At 39.4% G+C, this 23,333-nt stretch overlaps 2 protein-coding genes across 2 annotated transcripts in view; one reads left to right on the forward strand and one right to left on the reverse strand.

Moving 5' to 3' along the window:
- Window positions 1–12,595, forward strand: part of arhgap21b (Rho GTPase activating protein 21b) — a 39,208-nt gene extending 26,613 nt beyond the window's left edge. Inside the window, 15 exon segments of the mRNA XM_032566451.1 lie at window positions 85–210; window positions 301–600; window positions 2,140–2,201; window positions 2,323–2,440; window positions 2,442–2,469; window positions 2,550–2,689; window positions 2,876–3,034; window positions 3,122–3,200; window positions 3,285–3,358; window positions 3,457–3,546; window positions 3,633–3,800; window positions 5,606–5,711; window positions 9,168–9,199; window positions 9,713–9,856; window positions 9,858–12,595. Of these exon segments, the coding sequence (XP_032422342.1) occupies window positions 85–210; window positions 301–600; window positions 2,140–2,201; window positions 2,323–2,440; window positions 2,442–2,469; window positions 2,550–2,689; window positions 2,876–3,034; window positions 3,122–3,200; window positions 3,285–3,358; window positions 3,457–3,546; window positions 3,633–3,800; window positions 5,606–5,711; window positions 9,168–9,199; window positions 9,713–9,856; window positions 9,858–11,222 (2,991 nt within the window). The 3' untranslated portion in view covers window positions 11,223–12,595.
- An 837-nt stretch (window positions 12,596–13,432) lies between these two features.
- LOC116722246 (dipeptidyl aminopeptidase-like protein 6) overlaps window positions 13,433–23,333 on the reverse strand; it is a 76,424-nt gene continuing 66,523 nt past the window's right edge. Inside the window, 20 exon segments of the mRNA XM_032566452.1 lie at window positions 13,433–14,588; window positions 14,689–14,762; window positions 14,879–14,951; window positions 15,064–15,119; window positions 16,051–16,153; window positions 16,260–16,314; window positions 16,412–16,606; window positions 18,164–18,233; window positions 18,310–18,408; window positions 19,840–19,887; window positions 20,235–20,347; window positions 20,435–20,482; window positions 20,559–20,650; window positions 20,730–20,837; window positions 20,979–21,017; window positions 21,969–21,983; window positions 21,985–22,096; window positions 22,195–22,292; window positions 23,112–23,147; window positions 23,149–23,267. Coding sequence (XP_032422343.1) covers window positions 14,442–14,588; window positions 14,689–14,762; window positions 14,879–14,951; window positions 15,064–15,119; window positions 16,051–16,153; window positions 16,260–16,314; window positions 16,412–16,606; window positions 18,164–18,233; window positions 18,310–18,408; window positions 19,840–19,887; window positions 20,235–20,347; window positions 20,435–20,482; window positions 20,559–20,650; window positions 20,730–20,837; window positions 20,979–21,017; window positions 21,969–21,983; window positions 21,985–22,096; window positions 22,195–22,292; window positions 23,112–23,147; window positions 23,149–23,267 — 1,700 coding nt within the window. The 3' untranslated portion in view covers window positions 13,433–14,441.

The raw sequence follows: 23,333 nt of genomic DNA on the forward strand, positions 1-23,333 counted from the left end.
ATCCTCCCCTCTGACTCAGTTTCATGTCATGTCCTGCTGTCATATAGTAATGTCAGAAAATGTCTTTATTTTTCACTCTTCCAGACACTGGACGGGCATAAACCCACTGGGGACTCTGGATCTCGTAGAGAGTCTTCTTTAGATGTATTTGCTGATTCTTCCAAGGAAGGGCTTCTTAACTTCAGGCAACTTAGCACAGAAAAGAATAAGGTACTCTGCCATGCCCAAGCACTCCTTCATGAGCCCTGTTCATTACTCAAAATGTGACATTTAAGGATTTCTCTGTCTTTCAATTTGCAGCGTGTTGGTGGAGGCATGAGATCCTGGAAACAAATGTATGCTATTTTACAAGGCCACACTCTGACCCTCTACAAAGATAAGAAGGATGCCCTGTCTCACGCCGCATCCCAGTCTGATGAGGACCCACTCCAAATTAGCATCAAGGCCTGTCTGATTGACATCTCCTACAGTGAAACGAGACGCAAGAATGTGCTGCGGTTAACCACCTCAGACTGCGAGTATCTGTTCCAGGCAGAGGGGAGAGAAGACATGCTCTCATGGATCAGGGTGATCCAGGAAAACAGTAACCCGGATGAGGAGGTGTGTGTGGGTAGACAGATTCTTGTTGTGTTTGTGTGTGTGTTGCCAAGTCAGATCATTAATTGCCATCTGATGAGTTGACCCTCATGCTGTCATTATTTCCTCCACTGATATCCTCAGTATGGAGTGCAGCAGCTGTTTAATGGAGGACAAAAACAAGCTATCTGATAAGATTTTACAGCACAGTGAAACAAATATGTCTGTAACCAAAACATAGATCAGTGATGGAATAGGATCAAAAGCATCATTTATAAAATGGTCAACAATGACTTGAATAAAAGCTGGTTTCAAACCTGTTTTACCTGAGTGGAAAAAAAAGGACAGGGTGTGAAGGGGAAACATGACAATAGCCTCTGTTGATCACAAAGACTTCTTTCAGCTAGATACTTGGAGTGGTCTTTGTTCATCATAGGCCAAAAAGGATGTTTATTCACCCATTCATTCATTCATCCATTCATTCATTGCACAAGGAAAAGACTGTAGTTACATAGAGTTTCAGACTGAGTGCTTTTGACTTTTTAAAAATCATTTCAAGGTTTCTAGAAGGACCGAAAAAGTATTTCGAAAGTCTTAAATGTCCAGATATTGACCAGATTTTCTATATGGGGCCTAAAATTACATTTAACTGATTCTTAAATGTATATGTTTCTCACTAATTGCTTTGTTTGGAAATACATTGTCCTTACAAATGCAACTTTTTTTTGTTACATTTATTATTGATCTTGTTGATCTATTCAGGTGTTTTTGTTTGCTTTACAGCTAAAAGGCCATGGCCATTCACACATTTCCTACTTTATCTAATATTAGTTGTTAGTTTTGAATTACCTTATTAAATGAACTTATCAAAGTTGTTTTTTGTAATTCTTGTATGTCGCAAATTTAAATCATGAAGATCTTAAAGCTCTCAAAAAGTCTCAAATTTACCAAATATTTGCATTGACCCTTATTGCTCTTTAAATACTTCTAAGTTTTAAAAATTAGCATTTGGATATTATCTAGTACGTTTTGATGTTAGTTGACTTGTAGTGATCTTTTTTTTGTTTGTTTTTTTTACTTAAACCTGGCAATATTACCTGTGTCCAGTCTTGATTTAAAAAAATCAAAATTGGAAATGTCCAACACCCACTAAAGTCCACTTCTGTTCTAACAGCCTGAATGAGTGGTTGATGGGATCTTCCCGAAACATTTTTCTTTTACAGCTTTTGTGCTTCCTTTGACTTTAAGTCATTTCTAAAAATAACTTTGAAAATGCTTCAATCGGTAATAGCTTTCACACCAGAAGTCTATCTGGGTTAATGCAACCTGATATACCTTAGAGATGTTCACGTGTCAGAAAAATATCAGATTTTTTGTTTCCTAGTGGATATGCTACCACAGTCAGAACTGTGGTAGCAGAAAATTCACAGATTCTGGGCATGAGATTATTTTTGGTGTGTTTCTCTATTTTTTTTTTATATGATTTTTTTGTATTTTTTTTTTTTTTTACATTTTATATTATATTATCTGAGTCATTCACTTGATTTTCTCTTGTTTTTACAGAATCCTTCTGTTACCAGCCAGGATTTGATCAGTAGAAAGATAAAAGAATACAACATGATGAGGTATACAGGGCACTGCATTGCCCTCTAGTGGTTACCTAGAGCAAGAAATAACTGTTTAAATTGAATGCCAAACAAAAAGTAAATCTTTGTTTTAATCTTTCTATCTTTGTATGTTGATCAGTGCTCCCAGCAGCAGATCAGAGCCCTCCCCTAAGTCCTCTCGGCAGTCGCTCAGCATCAAGCAAGCATTCCTGGGAGGTAAAACAGAAGGCCGGAGCCACAGCTCCCATTCGCCCAGAATCGGGAGAGGATCGAAGGGTGATGAAAGGTAACGTCACCAGGATCATTTACGGTGGTTAGAACATCTGTCATCTCAGGTGGCTCATTTATTTCTGGCGCCGTTTACAGATGAATCAAGTCCACCTCGAGACAGGGGTGCTTGGAAAATCGGCATAGCTGGGATCATGAAGAAACCTTTTGAAAAGAAGCAAGCCGGCATCACTTTCGGTGTCCGTCTTGAAGATTGTCCACCTGCTCAAACTAACAGGGTGAGTTTTAAATGTTTGTTCGGTATTACTGTTCAGCAATGTGTCTTTTTGCATTGTTGTCGAAGTATGCGAAAATATTTAAGGAAAATATTTCCTTAAATGTTTGTTCGGTATTACTGTTCAGCAATGTGTCTTTTTGCATTGTTGTTGAAGTATGCGAGTTTTGTCCCACTGATTGTTGTGCAGTTTGTTCCGCTGCTCGTGGAGGTGTGCTGTCAAGTCGTAGAGGAGCGAGGACTGGAGTACACTGGAATCTACAGAGTTCCTGGAAACAACGCTGCCATCTCCAGCATGCAGGAGGAACTCAACACCAAAGGCATGGCTGACATTGACATCCAGGAAGATGTGAGTGACTGACAGCTTGCTTGTCTCATATTATCCTCTGTAAGACCTGCTGCCATGCAACTCTGTTTATTTTCTAAATCTCTGCAGAAATGGAGGGACATTAATGTGATTAGCAGTTTATTAAAGTCATTCTTCCGAAAACTTCCAGAACCTCTATTTACAAATGGTAAGATTATAAAAGTCAAAGTATAGAAATAGTTTTGTTTTTGTGCTTGTACCAAATTATGTCTTTTTTCTGTCCTACTTTCAGAAAAGTATGATAAATTTATTGAAGCCAGCAGAACAGAAGACTCAGTGGAGCGTTTAAAGGAGCTCAAGAGGCTGGTTAGTATATTCTGACATAAGGGACATTTAATTAGCATTAGCACTAAGTATTGATTGATACTGAAAATATTTTTCTTTTTTTTCTTTTTTTTTTACAGGTCTATGAATTGCCCACTCATCACCTTGAAACTCTCAAATTCCTTTGCTCTCACCTAAAAAAGGTTTCCGATAACTGTGAACAGAATAAGGTCGGACCTGTCGCCATCAGATCCTGAGTTTAGCCTTTTAAGGATTTTGTCAAATTACCTGACTCGTCTTTATCTGGTGTCTTTAGATGGAGCCTCGCAACCTGGCAATCGTATTCGGTCCGACTCTGGTCAGAACGTCAGAGGACAACATGACCGACATGGTCAATCACATGCCAGACCAGTGCAAGATTGTTGAGAACCTTGTCCAGCAGTTTGACTGGTTCTTTATGGAAGATGGCAGTGAAGATCCAGTTGTAAGTGGTACTTTGTTCTCAGTGTGCTGCAAAACAGTGACGTGCGGTGAGGTGCAAAGCTGGTGAGGCACTGACTTAATCATAATCAGGTGTACAAATGTGGACCACCTGCATGTTGTTGTTTACATAAGGAAATTTTGGTCATGCAGACAACGCTGGAGGGCAAAAAGACAATTCTTTACATGCCATCCATAGTCGCGCTGCCGCCGTAGAATAATTCCGTTAACTCAATGAAACTTGGAAATTTAGGTATTATTAATTTCGTGCTGTGCTCCACAGCAAAGGGAAAAACCGTTCAAGTAACTAACTCAAAACCACGTATTTTCCTGGCCAGGCTACACGCAGACTCGTTGCCATAGCAACTGACAACAACGCCCCTAAAAAAAACACTCAAATATTTCCCACACAAAAAGCAGAACATTCAGTCTGTTGCAGTAGTATAGTTTTAGGCTTAATGTTTATTTTGTGATTATTAATAATCACAAAATAAACTCTTACCACATTGCTGTGGTAAGAGGAGAAAACTATAAATATATCGCTGCACTTGACTTTATTGTATGGCTAGCTCGCCGTTACTGTCTCTTACTCTGCAGTTGTGGAGTCACAATGTCTGGGATCATGAGCGCCCCCTGCCATGAGGCAAGAGAACTGCCTGCCTCACCTGGAGTCTGTTCTCTGCCGTTTATGATCGCTCCTCAGGACACAAAACACGTTACACACACAGTTGGTGACAAATAACACAGTACTTTGTATATAAGCTAAATTATGGAAAATCAGTTGATATATTAAATGTTTTTTAACCATTTTATTAGCGACGTACAGACAGGAGGAACATGCTCCCATAGGGTGGCAGCCAGTGCAGTTAGCTAGAGGTTGCGCAATCCCAGGTGAGGCTCAGCTCGCTGCTGCCTCACCTGCTGCGCTTCCAAGCATTTGAATGGGAAATTGCGAAAATTCAGCGATTTTGAGGAAAAAATAATCAAAATTGGTTAAGCTAAATAAAAAAGTAAATACTTTACAGTACAAACCACAGGGTGAAAATAGCAATATAAGTTATTTTATTATATTTTTCCATTATGACAGGTGAGGCTCTGCCTCATTTCCTCATTTGCCTCCCCGATCGCACGTCACTGCTGCAAAACTACTCAGATCCTTTGAACCGTTTTACGTTTTACTACATTACAGCTGGAGTTTCTGCACCAGTTGCAGTCTTACAGCTGCCAATTCGGATTCTCGGTGATACTGATTCTTTTGGTCTGAAATTTTGCTAAAAATAGCAAGAAAGTTGCTGAGTTGGTAACAGTGGGGTGACTGGTGATAACTTCAAATGTGCAGTCATGACCTGGTGGACCGATCTGTCAGTCAAACTTCTCTCACGGCAGAGCAAAAGAGCACGGTGGCTGATTGTTAGAACTTTGCTGAGGGAGAAAAGATCGGCTTCACACCAGTTAAAGTCTTAAGTATCAGCCGATAACCAATCTCCCAAAATTATTGAGATCGGGGCTGATCTATTGGTGCACCCTTAATTTTACATGACACACCTATATAAAGCTGTGGGTGTTTGATGAGTGGCATGAAAAATACATGATTTCAGAATGTTTTGCAACTTAAGAAAATCACCTTACGTCCAGTAGTGAGAAGGTAGTTGATAGCTCTGAATATCTTTTGAAAACACAAAATACCTTTTGTGTTTTGCTTACAGTCACTCAACCCACTGTTAGCTCTTACTAACTGCATACTTTCAAATAAAATGTAGTTGAATATAATTTTTCTCTGTTCTTCTGTTTCCCTTGTTGATGCTGCAGACTGTCGTTGAGCAGGAGAGCACAGTGCAGTCTCAGCCTGTGCCCAATATAGGCCACCTGCTCACTAACATCAGCCGGGTTCCTGCCTCTTCTGGTGAAGTCTCAGGTAACTCAGAAGCAGCTTTTCCCCTCAGCAGCCATATTCTGTATGCATTATAATAGCAGATAGAAATGTATCAAATAAGAGATTATAGCTTGAATTCTGAATGTTATAAAACATCTTTTAATTGTTTTAAATACTTTTAGTGAGAACAAAAACATCAGCTTTGTTTTTGTGAGTATTTTTACAGCAAGTTTTTTCAGTCATTTTTCAGTGTGTACCATCAAGTAGCTTAATCACTGAACAATTGCTGAGAAACACCTTGCAGCGAAGCTTTTTTTATCGATTTATTTTCTAATTTAAAATCTGTTTTGTTTTGTCACCATTTGTTTCTTGTTTAGTTTTTTTTAATTATTATTATTATTTCTGCCCAGATATAAATTTGTCCAAGTTTTATTTCTGTTCATTTCTTTGCTTTACTCTTTATTTTCTGTGCTTAAGTCATTTATTTCTCCCCGTGCTTTTTCTATGTTGAATGACGACTCCTTTTCTTTCAGTTCTTTTCTTCCCCTCCTCATCATCTCTCGCATAATCCCGGCATGTTCTTTCCCAAAGAAAATCTTGAACGAGACAAAAAAACATAAACAATGGAAGTTGTAACCCTTTCTGACCTGTGCCCTTCTGTGTATAGTGTGTTCTTTCTCCTCCCTTATCCTTGTCCAGCACTCACTCATTACCCACTCTTGACACAGGCCAAGTGGGCGGCGTCTATCACTCGATGGTGTCCCTGATGGACTCTGTTTTGTCAGTGATGGACAGCTGGGACTGTAGGAAGAAGGACGAGTGTTGTGCCCAGTGTAGCTGCCTAGTCTGCAGTAACCCGCAGCTCTTTTAAATTTGGCCGAAAGGAGGAAAAAAAGATAAAGAAAGAAAGAGAAGTCGATGTTTGTCATTGTTCCTGTGCTGTGCACATCTCATATTTAAACCAGTACCCTAAACTGAGGGGATACAGAGCCACGCTGCTGCACTTTCTCTGAAAGCCCTTCTGCTGTCTCTTGTTGTCTTTTAAGCTGATCGCAAGGACAAGTAGCATGGTACGGACAACCTCAGGTTCTCTTCCGGTTATGTGGCATAATCTGTCATGATGTCTGAGGGCGGGGTCGTGGGGTTGGGACTGAGCTGGATGTTCGCCAGCACACACAAACAATCCACTCATACAGCCACATCCCAGCCCAGTTCTAACTAACTGATGGATGGAGAGGTGTGCAGGCGTTCAAGTTAAACATTAAGTGACTGTGAGCATGTAGATGGAGGCTAAATTGTTTCTACATGTAGATTTTTTTAAACTTTTATTTTTTTTCAGGTGCCGCCTTTTTTATTTTATTTGTTGTCTGTGGTATTTTTATTTGAACATTTTTGTCTGTTTTACATTTCCCAACTTCACACCATTGACTACAGATACACCTAGCTGTACAGCACCTCATCTCCTTGTGTTACTAAACTCTTGAGAACCAAGAGTTCTCATTTGTTGTGTTCCTAAGACCAGAAAGAGGAAAAAAACATCTAGGATTTTTTTGAAGTCTGATAGTTAGGTTGTTGTTTTGTGACTCCTACACAGAGTTTAATTAGAAGAACAAATGATTTATGAACCAGTCGGTTTTTGAGGCTCAGTGAAGCTGTCCAGGTCGTTCATTGCTGTTTGTTCAACCTGCAGCTTATTTATCTGAACTTCAACCATTTTTTTCAGATTAAAATAAGTCCAGCATCCCACTCCCTTCTTCCTCTCTTATATCTAAATATATTCTCATTTCCTTTCTTCCTGCTGTTTTTCTTCTCTCCGTCTCTGTAACTCATTTCTTCCTACCTTCCTCCCTCATATCCTTCGTCCTTTCTTGTCTCACCGCCTCTTTGTCCTTCTCCTTCCATCTGTCTTATCCCCTTCTTTGTGTGCTTCCTTTCTTTCTTTGGTTCTTCTCTTCTTTCCTTCTCTTTCTTCCCTGCTCTATTGAAATAACTACCATAAATACATCCTTAAGTTTTAGATTTTCTATCTTAAATTAGCGATAAAGGACTGAGTGTTCTGGAAATTTGAGTTTGGAAAAAGTCCTGGAAACAGCAGTTGTACTTTATCTGTATTAATTAGCAACAGGCTGGAGTTTTGATTTTAAAATCTGCTTGTCGGGAAAAGTTGAACTGGAAATTGTCAGACTTATTTTTGCGTGTCTAACTGTAAACCACAGAAGTTCATTTAAGAGATTTTTAATTCAACAATGAAAATTAAAGCACATTAATCAGACAAAAAGAAAAGATAAAATGCGGCAGGTTTCTAGGTAGGGAGAATTTGATTGAATCTAACAGAAGGTTAATAGATTTCAACATTATTCCTACTAATGCATCAAGTGGCATGTTGTTTTTACTATTTGTGCCTTTTAAAACCTAAAAACAACATGCTTCATAGAACATGTTGATGACTTCATGGACAGAAAAAAGTGGGAGTTTTCAGTTTGTAAACATTTAATTAACATAAAAGTATTTACTATTCAACTTGCTGATCACCTGTTGGAACCAATCAAGAAAAACAAAGCTTATTGATTTTTATTCCTGGCCAATGATGATCATTACATATAACTGTACATTTTCTGCATATTATGCATTTGTAGGACTTTCTTATTATATTTTGGTTTTTATCTTGTGGCTTTTTAGTGCAAACATATATTTTTTTTGCATGCTTTGAAGTAAAACGTAGCCCTTTAAAGTGTTTTGATAAGTTATTAGACTTTATTTGAATCCCCCTTTTGTTGCTTTTTGGAGTCATGAGCAGGAGTTGCTATAGTTTCTGTGCCGTCCAAAGCTTCTGTAAGTACTTGTTTAGAAAGGCATATTAGTCTGCTTCTCATCGTTAGCTGCAGTTAAAGTCTAAAGTTTTGCTGCACACTATTGTTTTGCCTTTTATGTTGTTTTTAGTGACAGACTACATGTTTAAGCTCACTGCAGGAGTTCTCTGAGAGAGACAAATCTGTTACATTGAAGCTTGCCTGCACCAGCTCAGCGGTATCGCTCACAACACACTCACCGATCCGATACACTCAGGGCCACCTGAAATTTCCCAGTTAGAGCTAACTCATTGACTCCCCCTCCTCTGTGACGTCTTGAGTTGGGAAAGAATGCCTTCAGCTGGTCGGTGGCTACATGTGATGCTCTGTGACTGCCGTGTTTGTCCCCGATGTGCCGTCGTTCCATCGATACATGGGCATGAGCTGCTTTTTGTGTCGTTCACTGCCGGGTTTTCACCTCCTCTCCTTCATCTCAGGCACCTTCTGCTGCTCTGTTCACTTTTTGCATTTAGTGCTGACTTCTTGATTCTATTCCTGTGTCATCTTCTTCAGTCAGAAATGTGTCATCTGCTTTCGTCCAGCTGCTCTCATTATATCCATCCTGTCTCTTTTAATCTCTGCTTCAAGTGTCTTGTTTTTGTCATTTAAAACTCCTTCGTTTACTGATGAGTATCTTGTTTTTGTGCAGACACGGCATGTCCTGACTCCAATAAATCCAAGGTAAACAAACATTTTAATACCTCAACACCTTTAATTTAAAAAGTCAGACTTGTACGTTTCACGTTTTTCTTGTTGAGTAGTTTGAAAACTGGTTTCTCAGAAAAATAAAAAATGAAATTTGACCAGGAATTTTTTTTAAGCATAAATGTACAGTATATCTCATGTTTTGTATGTGTGCTTGACCTAATAGTTGTCCACCTGTCACTGATGGAAAGGTTATCCACAACAGGTCATTGTTAGGCAACATAACTTTTCAGAGAGATGTATTTAAACGTATTAGCGGAAAATTGAGTGAAAGTAAAAACTGATTCCCTACGGAGAGATAACTGTGGCAAGGAGATTATTGGGAGACAAACCCCATTCAAGAGTTTGGGGTATATTCTCAAGCCCCAGAATGCAGATGAAGTCTTTACTCACGCCACCGTCTAAATGATTTTCACTGTTTCTCCCTTGTGTGTGAATGAATACGCCCTACGACAAGACTATAATAATGTTTTTGTTTTCCATCGCCAGGGCTTGTGGATTTCAGGGAATCAGTGTAGCAAAGAAATGCTGCGTTCCTCAATCTTTGCCAACCGGAAACGCAAAAAGAATAAAGAAAAATCTCAACTCAGCAGTTCAGACGATGACCTGGACTCTGGTTTCAACAAAAAGGAAGCTCCCAGAGGAGGGTCAGCGGCCTCTGTGGTCCCAGGTCAGCCAGACGGAGGACAGCGGCCAGACGGACGAAGACGGCGAAAAAGACAAGCACAGGAGCAGCTCAGATGAAACCATCAGGAAAGAATCTGAGTCGGTTGCCTCCCTCCCTGGAGAGCACGTTCCCTCCGGCCATCAGATGCCTCCATATGCCTCTCCTTCCAGTTCCCCAAACCTCAACTACCGCATGGCGGTAACTCATCAGTCGTCTCTGTCGGACCCGCCCTCCAACTACGACGACACCGTGTCGGACCTCGGTACGATGAACAGCACCAGCTCTCAGGCCTCGGTGCCCAGAGTGAGGAGGAACAAAACCGTGGTCCTGGGTGCGGACGTGTGCCCCGGCGGACTGGGAGCCGAGGTCTGCTCCATCACCTCGGATTACTCCACCACATCCTCCATGACGTTCCTGACCGGAGCTGAGACTTGCACGCTCAGTCCCGAAGTGCAGTCTGTGTCCGAGAGCAGAGGGGGAGAAGACGCCGATGACGAGAGGAGCGAGCTCATCAGCGAGGGCCGGCCCGTGGAGACGGACAGCGAGAGCGACCTGTCTGTGTTCACCATTGGGAAAGCGGAGAAGAGCGAACTTCCGGAGTCCACCCGACCACTCCCGTCGCACAGGCTCATCGAGTGTGACACACTGTCCAGGAAAAAATCCAGCAAGCAGAAAACTGAAAGCGAGACCTCCCTGGACGACAAAGATCCCAACAGGTTGTCGCAGGCTGTAGGTTCGGCAAAAGGTCGATCCAGTGGGAGTCTTAGCTCGTCATCACGGAGCGAGCTGGATAAAATGGAGCCGGCGTGGAAGTTGAAGATAACCGACCGACTGAAGGTCCGCCTGCGAATGTCCGTTGATGACATGTTTGGCGTGGGCAGCCAGAGGAGCCGATCTCCAGAGGGCCGCAGTAAGAAGAAGAACATCAGGCGTAGACACACGATGGGCGGGCAGAGAGACTTCGCAGAGCTGTCCACTCTGGGGGACTGGTCACAGCCGGTCAGCTCGCGCTCAGAGCTGTCAGCTGTAGATCGGCTTAAACCAAAGTGCAGCTCTCAGGACTTCTCCATTGGGGATTGGATCGCCCGCGAGCGCCACCGCACCAGCAACCCAGAAGTCAGCCTGGACCTCTCAGAACAGCTTGGGGCGCTGTGCGGCTCAAACTCCCAGAACTCCGGTGCCTCGTCCTCCTCTGAGCTGGCGCGCGGCCCTGCTGAGGCGTTAAACGGAGAAATCTCACAGAGCAAAAATCTGAGCCTGTCAGCCACTGCTCACCCACACAAACTCACCAGTTCCCAGGTGGTCCATTCACGTTTCTACCAGTACCTGTGACAGGTGTGTGTGTGTGTGTGTGTGTGAAACGTATTCCTGTCTCTATATTCTCTGTCACGTGACCAATGTTGTTGAATGAGCATGTTTACAAACGTTGTCTGGAGTGTGTCTTTTACCAGGTGTGAGTGCGGTTATAAAAACAGATGAATCATTTATCTAACCTCTGAACAAGGCATGGAACAAATGTTTATATCTTTTTAATTTTCTCATTTTTTAATGACAAAATAAGTCAAAAAAAGGACCTGTTGCTAATGAAGCGATGAGCTAGTGAAGTACGTTGAAGGATGAGTGAACGCGGTAAGGTGTAGTTGAAATGCCATAAGGAGGATCCAACTTAGAATAATAGGAAGTAGTTTAAAAAAAAAGTACAGATTTTTAGTATCGCAGAGGAACTATTTTTGTGTAAAGAAAGTTACAATGTTTAAAGTCAGCGAGGCTGTCGGTAACCAAATGAAGAATGTACAGACATGCTTGCTGTAACACTGACTAAAAGCTTTACATGCTTGTTTTCATTCTAAAGTGTACATATTCTTATTTTTCTGTGTACTTGGAAGTGTGTTTTTGGTACAGCCTGTGTGCGACTGACTGCCTACAAGCTCTCTGCTGTCAAAGGGGCCTTTCCAAGGGTAGAAAGGTAACCAGAAGACACTGGACTTATGCAAATTGATACGGTTCATGTTCATTCCTGCTGTGTGGTTGAAAAAAGCCGTAAACATCCCTTCGATCCACGTGTTAAGATGTGCTTTTAGACTTGGTGGATTTAATGGTTCACGCATCTCTCAATGAGCGGCAGTGGAATGAAATGAAAAGTTCTGAGGATCAATCAGGAAAAGAAATGTTTAATTACAAAAAGAAAGTGCCTCACATTGAAATGTTAAGGGTGCCATACTGTCTTTCTTGAAGATGTTGCTGTGAATGACGGTTTTTTTGTTGTTGTTTTTTTTTATCATCGACTCAGTCATTCTGCTGGTAACGAAAAAATGCCGAGCTTCCATTCTTTAGGCATTCCACTCTGGTCTTAAAGTTTTATACATCCTCTCGTTTTTCATCTCTTGGTTTTAACGGAACTTGAATTTTAAATGTTCATTGTGAAAATTAAGAAGAGTAATTTAAATGTACAATAATGCCATGTTTTAGCTGCTTTACGTTGCATCTCCATCAGATCACAGGATTCAAGTACAGTATTGTAAAACGATGATGATGGTGGGTGTTGTTGGCAGTTTGGTACTTCTCTGTGGAGAGAGGTTTGCCGTGGGAAGACAGAGGAGGGATATTTCATTGGGTTATTTGTATGGATATGATGTTCCTCAGATTGTGAAGAATGTGCACAGACTCCTGAAACACTGGAAATAAATTTTATGGTAGAAATTCAAGTGTGCAGTATTTTTTTATTTTTTTTATCCTTTCTTAGTATAAAAATCTACATGGAAACCTAATAGATGCTATATGAATATTTGATATAAAAATAATGACAGATGATTTGAGAACTTTCTTTAAAAACTTGGACCAGTACCAGGAAAATTAACTAATTTAAATCAGCTTAAATTATAACATTGATACAACCCCAGTTTCAATGAAGTTGGGACATTGTGTAAAACAAAAACAGAATGTGATGATTTATAAAACCTTTTCAACCGATATCCAATTGTATAAAATTGAATACAGGCCTTAATCATGCAAGAATCTTGTAGGATGTACTATGTATTTTCCAGGCACATAGTGTCATTTTATAGCATAATGAAGTAACTGTTATCCTTTGGTTTGTATAAAAATTTGACTTTGCAATTTGATGCCTTAAAATTACCGTTTCTTTACTTCCTGCTTTTTCTAAATGTGTCAAATTCAAAAACATTCTGAATTCTGGGAAATCTCCCAAAATTAATCTTTTTCTTTTATTTAGGGTAGCTCACAGGGAAGAAAGTTGTAATCTTAATCAAGTTAAGAGACTTGATATATGAATATGTAATACGGTTACATGTAATCTAACGCCACAACAAGGATGAATGTGGAAAAGGTCCAGGGTGAAAGGGCCACAACAAACATCAACTTTGCTTTAACATGAAATTAACAAGCCCTTTTCATACTAGAAGTCTGTTTTTAATCATAAATGTAATAGAAATTAAGTTTTTATCTGTCAGGTAAGATGCATTATTTCTTGCTGTACGTATTAGTCTGTTGGTTTAGACTTAGGAAACAAATTTAAGACAAAATACATTTCAAAATGCTTTATATACAAGTTGAACATATAACATGGAGACTTTGTCAGTTTTATACACTTTATACAGCAGCTGACTGGAAACCACAGACAATACAAACAGAAATGAAGTAAGGAGGAAAGACTTGGCAGAACATACAGCAAAGAACTTTCTAAATGCTGAAAATTACATTTAATGTTGGGAAACTGCAAACTAAGTAATGGTTACATATGTGGGACTGTAATATACCGTTGTCTGTTTATTTTATATGGCGCTCTTTCCAATGTATTCTGAGGTAACAAAAAAAAACAAACGTTAAAATCCACAGACATCTCTTGCTCTGTTCGGACCATGTTTCCTCATTTCATAGGGTCGTGTGGGCTCCTAACATGAACATCTTCCCCACAGTAAGGCACAGTGACAAAAACAAGAGCTCTATAGAGAAATGTGGGCACAACGAAAGTATTAAAACTTCATTATTTATACAATCTTTGAGTGTAACAGCTTTAAACATTGTGCCTTCATCTTCTAAAGCCACTATGGACTGATGCATCCATTACACACAGTAAGACACTAAACAGAGAATCTGAAAAACAACTCTGAATAACCAGGAACACAATAATTTTAGTTAGTTGGCAAGATTATCACAAACTGGCAGCCATCAAAAAGTTACATCTTCTCATGGGAATAATCTGCAAAGCACTTGTTTTAGCCTGCCTGTATGGGTTGTCGATCCTCTGTTTGTCCACCAGAGGGAGGACTGGTCCAGCCTTTCGGAGAGAGATGACAGCTGTTCTTATCGGAGTTTTATTCAGCCTCTGCCTGACCTGGTTTCTTCAACAGTAGCCAGAGTGAGTTGAGCACGGGGGGATCGGGGCCGACGCCCTGTTTGCACATGCAAGTGCTTCAAAATAGAGCTAAAATCAGATTGGACGGCAGGCGGCGTAGACTTTAGGTTAGAAAGATTTGTTGCATATTGTGCTGTGATAGAGGAGGTGGCCACGGCTGCCTGGCGGGCCCAGGTTTAACTGTCTTCCTCGACCCCATCCTGGTCGTCACGCTTGGGCGTCTCTGGCTCCCGGAAACACTCCTCAAAGAAGTTGACAAGGGACTGACTCAGGTGCTGCTGTGTGCCTTCGCTGTGCAGGAAGTGGCCTTCGTCTGGGTAGATCTGAGAAACAGGAACGGAAAAAAATATTTAAACTTAAGCAGTGATTCAGTCTACAGTAGAAATACAAGGATTGATAATCTACACGGTAACAGAAGCTCACCTGTAGAGTGTAATTGGCCTTCTCGCTGATTAAATGGTTGATGAATTTTGCTGTGTGCTGGAAGTGAACCTTTTCTGTGTTGGTGGAGAGAACAAGAGCGAAGACACGCATCAGACTGAGAAACACTGGACTCTTATCACTTGTCATGTTGTAATGTTAAATCATAAACAAATAATTATGAATATGATACCATCAGCTGTCGGGTGAATTATTAAGAACTGTTTCTCCAGCAACCGACCCGCTCTGTGAGCCAAATTAGCCATCTGGAGGAGAGAAAAAGAAAGACAAATCTATCTGAAGTTCAATCAGTATTGACCATTAACTTGCATGTATAAGTGTGGTAAAATTTGGGTAGTAAATATTAAAACATTTCACCGTATATACTCTGGAATCTGTCTTTGGGCCAAGGTATCGCTCTGAAAATGCAGATGCTGCAATGTTGGGGGGGAAAAAGTAATTAGATGAAAAACATTTATGCTTTAGAAAAATAATAACATCCCTGAACGTTTTCACATTCTGATACTTTATCAGAAGCATATTTATTTATTTTATAGAGCATTTATTGGACTAACACAAAATAGGGCATAATTTTAACGTGCAAGAAGAGTATAAATCTCTGATTTTATTTATTTATTTTTTGACACTACGGTTTTACAGACCATGATGAATTTCAAAATTTCATACATTTCTAAACTCACAATTCTGGAGTTTTACTTTTGAGTACAAAATATTAACCCTTAAGTACTTGAGTGGAAATGAGGTCTTTTGTTCTCTAGATCACATAAGTCATGAAATGGAAGAATGCTGAAATTGACTTCTTACTTGTCAGAGAGTGACAGACATTCTCTACAAAAAACCCTATGAATAAAAACTGTATTGAAACTGAACCTGAGGCCCGGTCAAAACTGAAGTTAGAGTTAGAACCTTTCCTTAATGACAATACATTCAGTCTGTACATCAAAAGCCAAAATACTAAAATACACCACAGCCATAAAATCAACCTGCCATGGTTCTAATTGGAAATAAAGTACATTATTTAAATCTCATTAAATCCATAAAGACCACAAAACATTTTTTGTATCATTAGAGCTTGTCCTTGAGAATTTTTTCAGGTAAATCAAATGCTTTTTTCACATTAAATTAATTTAATTTAATTTAATTTAACTAATTTCTTTCCCCATATTTATAGAGCCTTGCAGAACGGTAAAATCAAATTTCATACACCGTCCTCTACTACTCTGCTGCTTGTTGGACTATCAAGTACAGATACAATACAGACAGGATGTGAAATTGTTCAAGAAGCATCAAAGCTCTTGCGAGGTTATGTCAACTCTGCTCTTAAAAAACCTTGGAAAATTATACCATAAAGCTCAAAATCTGTGATAGGTGAGACGGCCGCGCCGCACTTCAGCTGAGTAAACTCTTCAGAGCTCAGAAGCATTGTGGCTAAGTATCCGCCGTAGGCCTGAAAAGAAAAGGACAAACAGAAACACGGATCCACTGAGCAAGCTTTTAGTTCAATGAATGCGGAGTGAAGATCCCATTTAACATGAATGCCATTCCTCTTTTACCTTTCCATAAACTCCCATTCGATTCTTATCAATGTAAGGTTCTTTGGATATGAACCTGAAATGAATAAAAGAAAAAGGAAGATAACGAAGAGAGCTTGAAAATAGCCAGGCCCTTGAGTTACAGCCACTCACACTTGTAGTAAAGGTTTCACCTGAGTGCCTCCAGCTGGTCCCTCTCCTCCAGCTTGCCCAGCCTCCTGCGGACCTTGTGGAGCAGGTTGGTACCCTGGAAACCGCTGCCATGGCCGTCAAAGCGGATAACGATGGTGCTGAAGCTGCTGACGAGAACCGTGGCAAAGTCCACCCGGAACTGCTCCGTCACCATCTGCCCACCAGGTGTGCCATCACTGTGAGGGAAGAAATTTATTTTACTGGAGGATTGCGACAAGTTGTAATATCATAGAACATCCATCAATGTGTTTTTTTTTTTTCAATTATTTTTCTAGGTTTAAATTATTACATTATTTGACTACATTAAAGTAGTCAAATAAATATTAGCCCAATTAACCAGACCACTAGGTCATGCAATGTGGAAATCTCTTAGTGCAGACAGCAAAGTGTAGGGTGAGCAATGCAAACTGTTACTTCAATAAATTCTTCATTTCATTTCTCAAATGCAAAACTACAGTCAAATTACATTTAATTAAGCCCAGTTAGTGGCTTACCGGTAGTCCTTATAAGTCCTTTTCCATGAAATGCTGCTTTGGAGGCTGTGTTTGCCTTCCTCAGCTCTGTTGCAAAACCAGTAAAGTGGTTAGTGGATTCCTTATATACCTGAGTTGAGGGTGCTGCTGATTGGGCCAGATTTCTTTCACCTGCTGAGAAGTGCTGCAGAGTGGCACACTAATGTGTGTAGGTGTGTGCACACACAAATGTCTCTTCATGCACCCACATCTGAACTAATGAGCAGATCTGCACAACAGTCACAGTGGCACATCAGACTGACTGTTAATCTGAGGATTACATTGTGTATTCTACAGTGTCAGATGTGAAGGATGCCGATGCCAGAGGATTATCTTCCGTTCATATTGTGTCTTTCTGTGTCGTTGAAATGAATGAGGCTGGAGACTGCAGCTCCAAGAAGGAGCTTTGGGTAAATAGGAACATTACATGGGAGAATCAAAGCAACTCCAGGTATGTTTTTGTTGATAACATGATATGAAGCTCAAAAAAGTCAATTTTGCATAAGAATTTTGCCATGAAGTTTTTGAGATAGGAGTTATTTTAGGACACTAGAAGCCTGTTCTGAACTTTGTCTCTCTTTATCTCATTATCTCTTCTTCATATTTTCTTTTTTAAGCATCGTGGTTTGCCTTGTGCTGCAGAAATTTCGTACCATCTATCTTAAACTGTGTCTAAGATTGTTTATTATAGCTCTCATCTCTGTAAAGCCCTTAAGCTTTTAAAAAGCATTTTCTCTAAGTGACAACTTGAACTTCAGCGAAATTTGAGTCAGTTCTCATACTTTATTTGCGATGTGCCAATTAATCTGGCACATTTCTATGTATCCACTTTCAAGGGAGACTTTTTTTCATTAAGAGACTTTTTTTCATTACACAGACTAGATTTTTTGCCTTTTCCAAAGGCAAAAGGCTCTCATTGGTGTAGGCACTGTAACACTTTTTACATGAATTGATGGAACAGGAAAAATGTACAAAGCAGACCCTTTTAGAACTCGGGTATGTCACAAACTATCAGAAAGCGCATTTACAACACAGATCTGTTCTAGCAATAAAATAAAGGACTGTGTTATGTCAAATGTGTTCTCTAAATTTAGTTTAGACGAATTTAATCCTTCAGTAATGGTCCCAAGAATTGCCAACATTAGTAAAGTTAATGTGTAATTTCAAGTTAGTGCTTAGGGGTTCAATCCTTAAGAAACAAACCGATGAAGTCACACTCACACTATCAGCAGTAGAGGGTAGTGGGCCGTGCTTGTAAAACCTGCTGGCTTTAGAATCTGCATCGTCAGAGCTACAAAAGAAAGGACACAGTCAGTGGGCGTCCCTTGAAGTGACCACACACACATATTGTGTACAGGGTCACATACTGTAATCATCGATGGTGATGGTCTTATTCTCCACTTTAGGCATCTGCATGTTGTTGTACGTGTCGTTTACTCTCTTGTTTGTCTCCACTTCAAACACCTCTGCAGATCAAGACAACAATCAGTTAGATGCTCCCGTTAAGTGTAACGCAGCCAGTATGGAGCTCATGTGGATCCTGCATGTTCTGCTGAAGCAGGATGACTGCTCAATGAATGGTCCTTTACCCAAATGGTCCTTTATCGGATCAGCCTAAAGAAACCATGAGGCTAGAAATCCTACAGTACCTTGTGACTTACAGCCCTTACATTCTTCCTATTCTGTAACATTAAAGCACCAAAATTCAACACAAACTAGTGCATAATTGTAAAGAGGAAGAAAAATGACGTAAGAGTTTATTTTTTTAACAAATAATAACTGAAAACATATATATACAGTATATATACTGTATATATATATATATATATATATATATATACATACAGTACAGACCAAAAGTTTGGACACACTTTCTCATTGAATTCAATGAGAAAGTTTGAATTCTTTTTGGTCTGTATATATATATATATATATATATATATATATATAGCCACTTTCACTCTGATATCTAGACCAGTCAATTGCCTTCTGAAGTCACATATTTAGTTAAACAATCTGTCTGTTATTTAATAACAACATAAATTCAATTGTTCAGAGATGGCATTCTGAGTTTTGCTGGAGACCATGCGTAAACAAACAAAATCGTGAAGAACACAATGTTTAATCTTATTCAGTCTGAGTGGCATAACTAACTGACAGGCCAAGCAAGGAGAGCATTACTCAGAGAAGCAGCCAAGAGGTCTGTGGTCATTCTGGAGGAGCTGCAAAAATCCAGAGCTCAGGTGTGAAAATCGTTTAAAATGGCATCTATCACTGGTGCACTTTGCAAATATGACCTCTTTGGAGGATTGGCAGGATTATTGAAATGTTGCAGTGATAAATCTAAGTGAGAATCTGTGGCAACACTTGAAAACTCCTGCTTGTTGATATTTTCCATCTACTATGATTGAACTAGTGGATTTTATCTTGCTATTTTTTGTAAGGTGATAAGGACACAAATTTCACTCTCTAGTTTTATAAAGCTTGTAGAGACATCCTCACAAAGAATTCAACAATTATGCACTACTTTGTGTATTTCATTCACATAAAGTTCTAATAAAATCTATTAAGATTTGTGGCTGTAATGTCACTAAGTGCAAAAGACTTCAAGTGCTATGAATATTTTTGCAAGGTACTGTTTGTGGGTCTTGACTGGATCTTAAATGGATAATTACTGAATCAGTTCAAAATGGGCAACAAATCTAGGATCCATTTTTACACAGAGCTGTCATCAGCCCTTAAGAGGTAATTAGCTATTAATTATTATGCAAACTGTGAAAAATTTCATCTGGAGTCAACTTTTCAGCTGATTTCCTACAAACAGGAGCCCTAATATGTAAATGTTGGCTGGGAACTAAAATCAGTTGAGCTATTGTCTCCGAAAATCAAAAACTTACTCTCTTTGTCCCTTGTTCTGTAAACAGCCACACTTGGTATATCTGGACCTGAATAATAAGTGAGACAATTGGTTAACAAAGTATATAAATTAATTTATTATAAAAAGCAACATACTTTGACACTTATCGTCCTGTCTATTAAGAAACACCCACGTAGTAAATGTCATCAGCTACGCTAATGTAAGAGTTGTCGCAGAATTAGATAATTTACTAATTTTCAGTCAGTAAGAAGCTGGCTTAACGTTATATTTTTCCAACCAGTTAGATTTTAACTGTCAGTCTGACACTAATAAAAATAAAATCTATTGAGCTTTCCACTGAATACAGATTTAATCCTGTGAATTTTCTCTACCAGAAATACTGTAGGGTGAAGGTTGAATGTAGATGTCTCCCACCTTTGCAGCTGAGCAAGAAGTACTCCATGTTATGGCTGAATGAAACGTCCACATAACCACACTTGAATTCGCAGGACAGGCAGCAGCGGTTGAAAGGAGCAATCGTGTCAGAGCTGTGGGATAACACGGTGTCAATACGGTCCTCCAAAGCTCTCCAGAAACTCCAAAAAGCAGCCAGACGAATTTTATGAGAATACTACCTGTACAAGTGCCGTCGCTTTGGGTCGTCTTCTGTGCTCAGAAAATATCTGAAAATCATCAATATGTCAAGTAACTGTGAGTTTGAAGAAGGAGCACTCTTACATGTGGAGAGGTATTGCTTACATGAGGTTCTTTTCATGACTGTAGGCCAAGATGCTTGTGACGTCCCAATTTCCAGATGTTAGAGAATGAAGGATGTCTGTGCTGCTGTTAGGCTAAAAGATAACACACTGAAAATGTTTTTTCTTGAACCTCACGTATTTCAATAAATGAGAGTCATGCCTGCACTTTTACCAAAGAGGTGGACACAGAGATGTGGAAGAATTTCCCTCTCCCTCCCTGAGGGATTGCCCTGGTGAAGAAAAACTTGTGTCCATCTTTAGAAAACAGTGGAGGTTCATTCTGCGTAGATGAGAGAAGTAATTTGAGAAAAACATTTGCTCTGAATTTAATATCAATGTAGTTCTTCAGATAAACAGAGGGAGCATTTTCTAACCAACTAGCTTTGGCACAAAGCAGGAGGGGGTTTTGTCTTTCACATACCTGTCGATGCAGCCAGCTGTTACTCTCATCTTCATGTTTCTGGAAAGAATAACGATGACAGAACATAAAACTACACCACAAAAACCCATCCAACCCTGCTTGGAAAAACTAAGAGTGAAAATAAAAATATGTTAGTCATTCACCTCTTTACATGGAGTGATAATTTGAATAAGAAGCTGAATTGTGATTCAAGAAAAGCTTAGAAATAATGTTGCTTTTCTTAGTCCAGGGGTTTGCAATCCTTACAATCATAAGGGCAATTAATGCCCTCACTAAAGCAAAATAAAACTAGTAAAGTCACAAATGAAACACAAATGTTGAAAAAAACAAAACAAATCGAAAAGACAACTTATAATTTTTGATAAATATCTGCTAGGATATTATTCCCATCTTTAAAGAACTTCCAATTGACTTGTATTTCTGGGTTTTAAAATAAAAGAAAAACATTCTTCTATGGGATGTTGATATTACTGAAAAAAAAACAGCATCCAACTTAATGATAAGAAAAATAAGTGTATATTAATATTACATCTGTTACCTTCACTCTGTTGTGAAAAATAGTCTATAAACAGGATATTTATAGAAATTGCTAAATGTGTCAAAAGAAGTATATATATAGAAGGAAATATTTCAAAATTTGAACATTTGATGTTAAAAGATGTGTAATCTTTACATTATTTGCAGTAAGGATTTGATGTTTAGGTTTCCAAGACATTGTCTTGTCTGTTAAACATTTCAAACATTGCCACACTTTACTTTTAATTTTGTGTCAGGGTTTAAGAAGAGGATATATTTTTGCCAAATTACTGAATAAAAAAACTCAAGTGAATGACTGTTTCTAAACAGAATACTGTGTGAGGTTTTTATTTAAAATAAACTACAGCACCAAAAGAGAAGAAGACATGGAGAAGAAATAAATTGCCAGTACAAGCAGCGAAATATGATAACGGAACATAAGTGGCAGCAGAAATGTGTCGCAGTTTGTGTCACCTTGATGCAGACTCCAGGTGGTGGTCTCACACAACGTGAGGATGGAGTTGTTCTGGGCTCGGTTCAACCAGTTAACAGCCAACTTGGTGTTGGTGGCCCACTTCACCATGGTGATATAATATTCCCTCCTGGAAAAGAATATATCATACCTTTGGCAGCCTCCGTCCCTTCTAACAAACTACTTCGATGATAGTCACTTGTTGTGTCACAAACACAGAGGTGTTACCCTATCCGAGGGTCGTCGGGTTTCTTCATCACCACTGTGTGCAGAGGACCATGGAGGCTCACCACAGACAGGTGCACTACAGGATTCTCTTCTCCAGCCTGAGAAGAAAACCAGATTCTGAATTTTAGCCTTAGTTTGTAATCTGAGACTGATGTGTTTAAACGTCATAATGTCTGTTTTAAGTAATATATTTATGTTTTAATATTATGGACAGAATGATGAGAGAAACAGTCAAATTAAGGAGAGAAAATGGCTGGAGTAATGAGGAAAATGTGTAAAAGTTTATAAACAATGAGGTGAAAGTGACACTCGTGGAAAGACCTGCGACAGACATTTCTCACGTTAGCAGTGTACGGGATAAAGTTTCAAGCTCACATGACCTTGAAACTTCGTACTATAAGATTGAACAGAGAAATTCCATCTCTTTTAGCAACAAAAAAAATACTTCTTTAAGATATGATTTTCGTTTTGTTCTTAATATTTTTTATTTTAAATCACAAAAACTGAATTTTTTTCCCTCCAGCTGATCCCAATTTTCCCTTCAACCTGAGTATTCAACAGAGAGAGTTTCATGAGGTGTCAGACATCAAACATTTTTCTAAAAAAAAAAAAAAAGGTAGGACTTTCACTTCCTGAACCACAGGGATTCAAAATAACACCTTTTATCACATATCACACTGTGAAAGCCCCTTTCACCTTCCACTTGCATCAGTCTCTAGTCTGAGACAGCATGTTTGTTTGTTATTTGTGAAAGTCATGCTGCAGGTTTACATCTCTGGAGGATCCTCACTACAGCTACAAGTTGCCCTCTTTGACTTCCCTTTCATCTCATGCATTTATTCAAAGCAAATCAATTAAATCCACCCTGAGTTTGCTGAACTGTATAACAGTCGTGATGGTTTGAGCTCCAGTCTGACCTTTGGGTAATGATAGTCCTGGCTGCCAGGATACTGGCGTGCCAGTGAAATATGGAACTTCCATTTTTGGCACCAGGGTATCGTTGATGGTCAGATAGGCCAAACGGAGTCCGTCTGGAGACCACCAGTGGGCAATGTGAGTCTGCAGGATCTCCTCTGTTAAAACAAGAATAGAGAGTGTCAAGAAATGTACAAGTTTGGGTTTTTTTTCTAGGATACGGC

Source organism: Xiphophorus hellerii, chromosome 6 (genome assembly GCF_003331165.1).
Source record: "Xiphophorus hellerii strain 12219 chromosome 6, Xiphophorus_hellerii-4.1, whole genome shotgun sequence".
NCBI classification, from domain to species: Eukaryota; Metazoa; Chordata; class Actinopteri; order Cyprinodontiformes; family Poeciliidae; genus Xiphophorus; species Xiphophorus hellerii.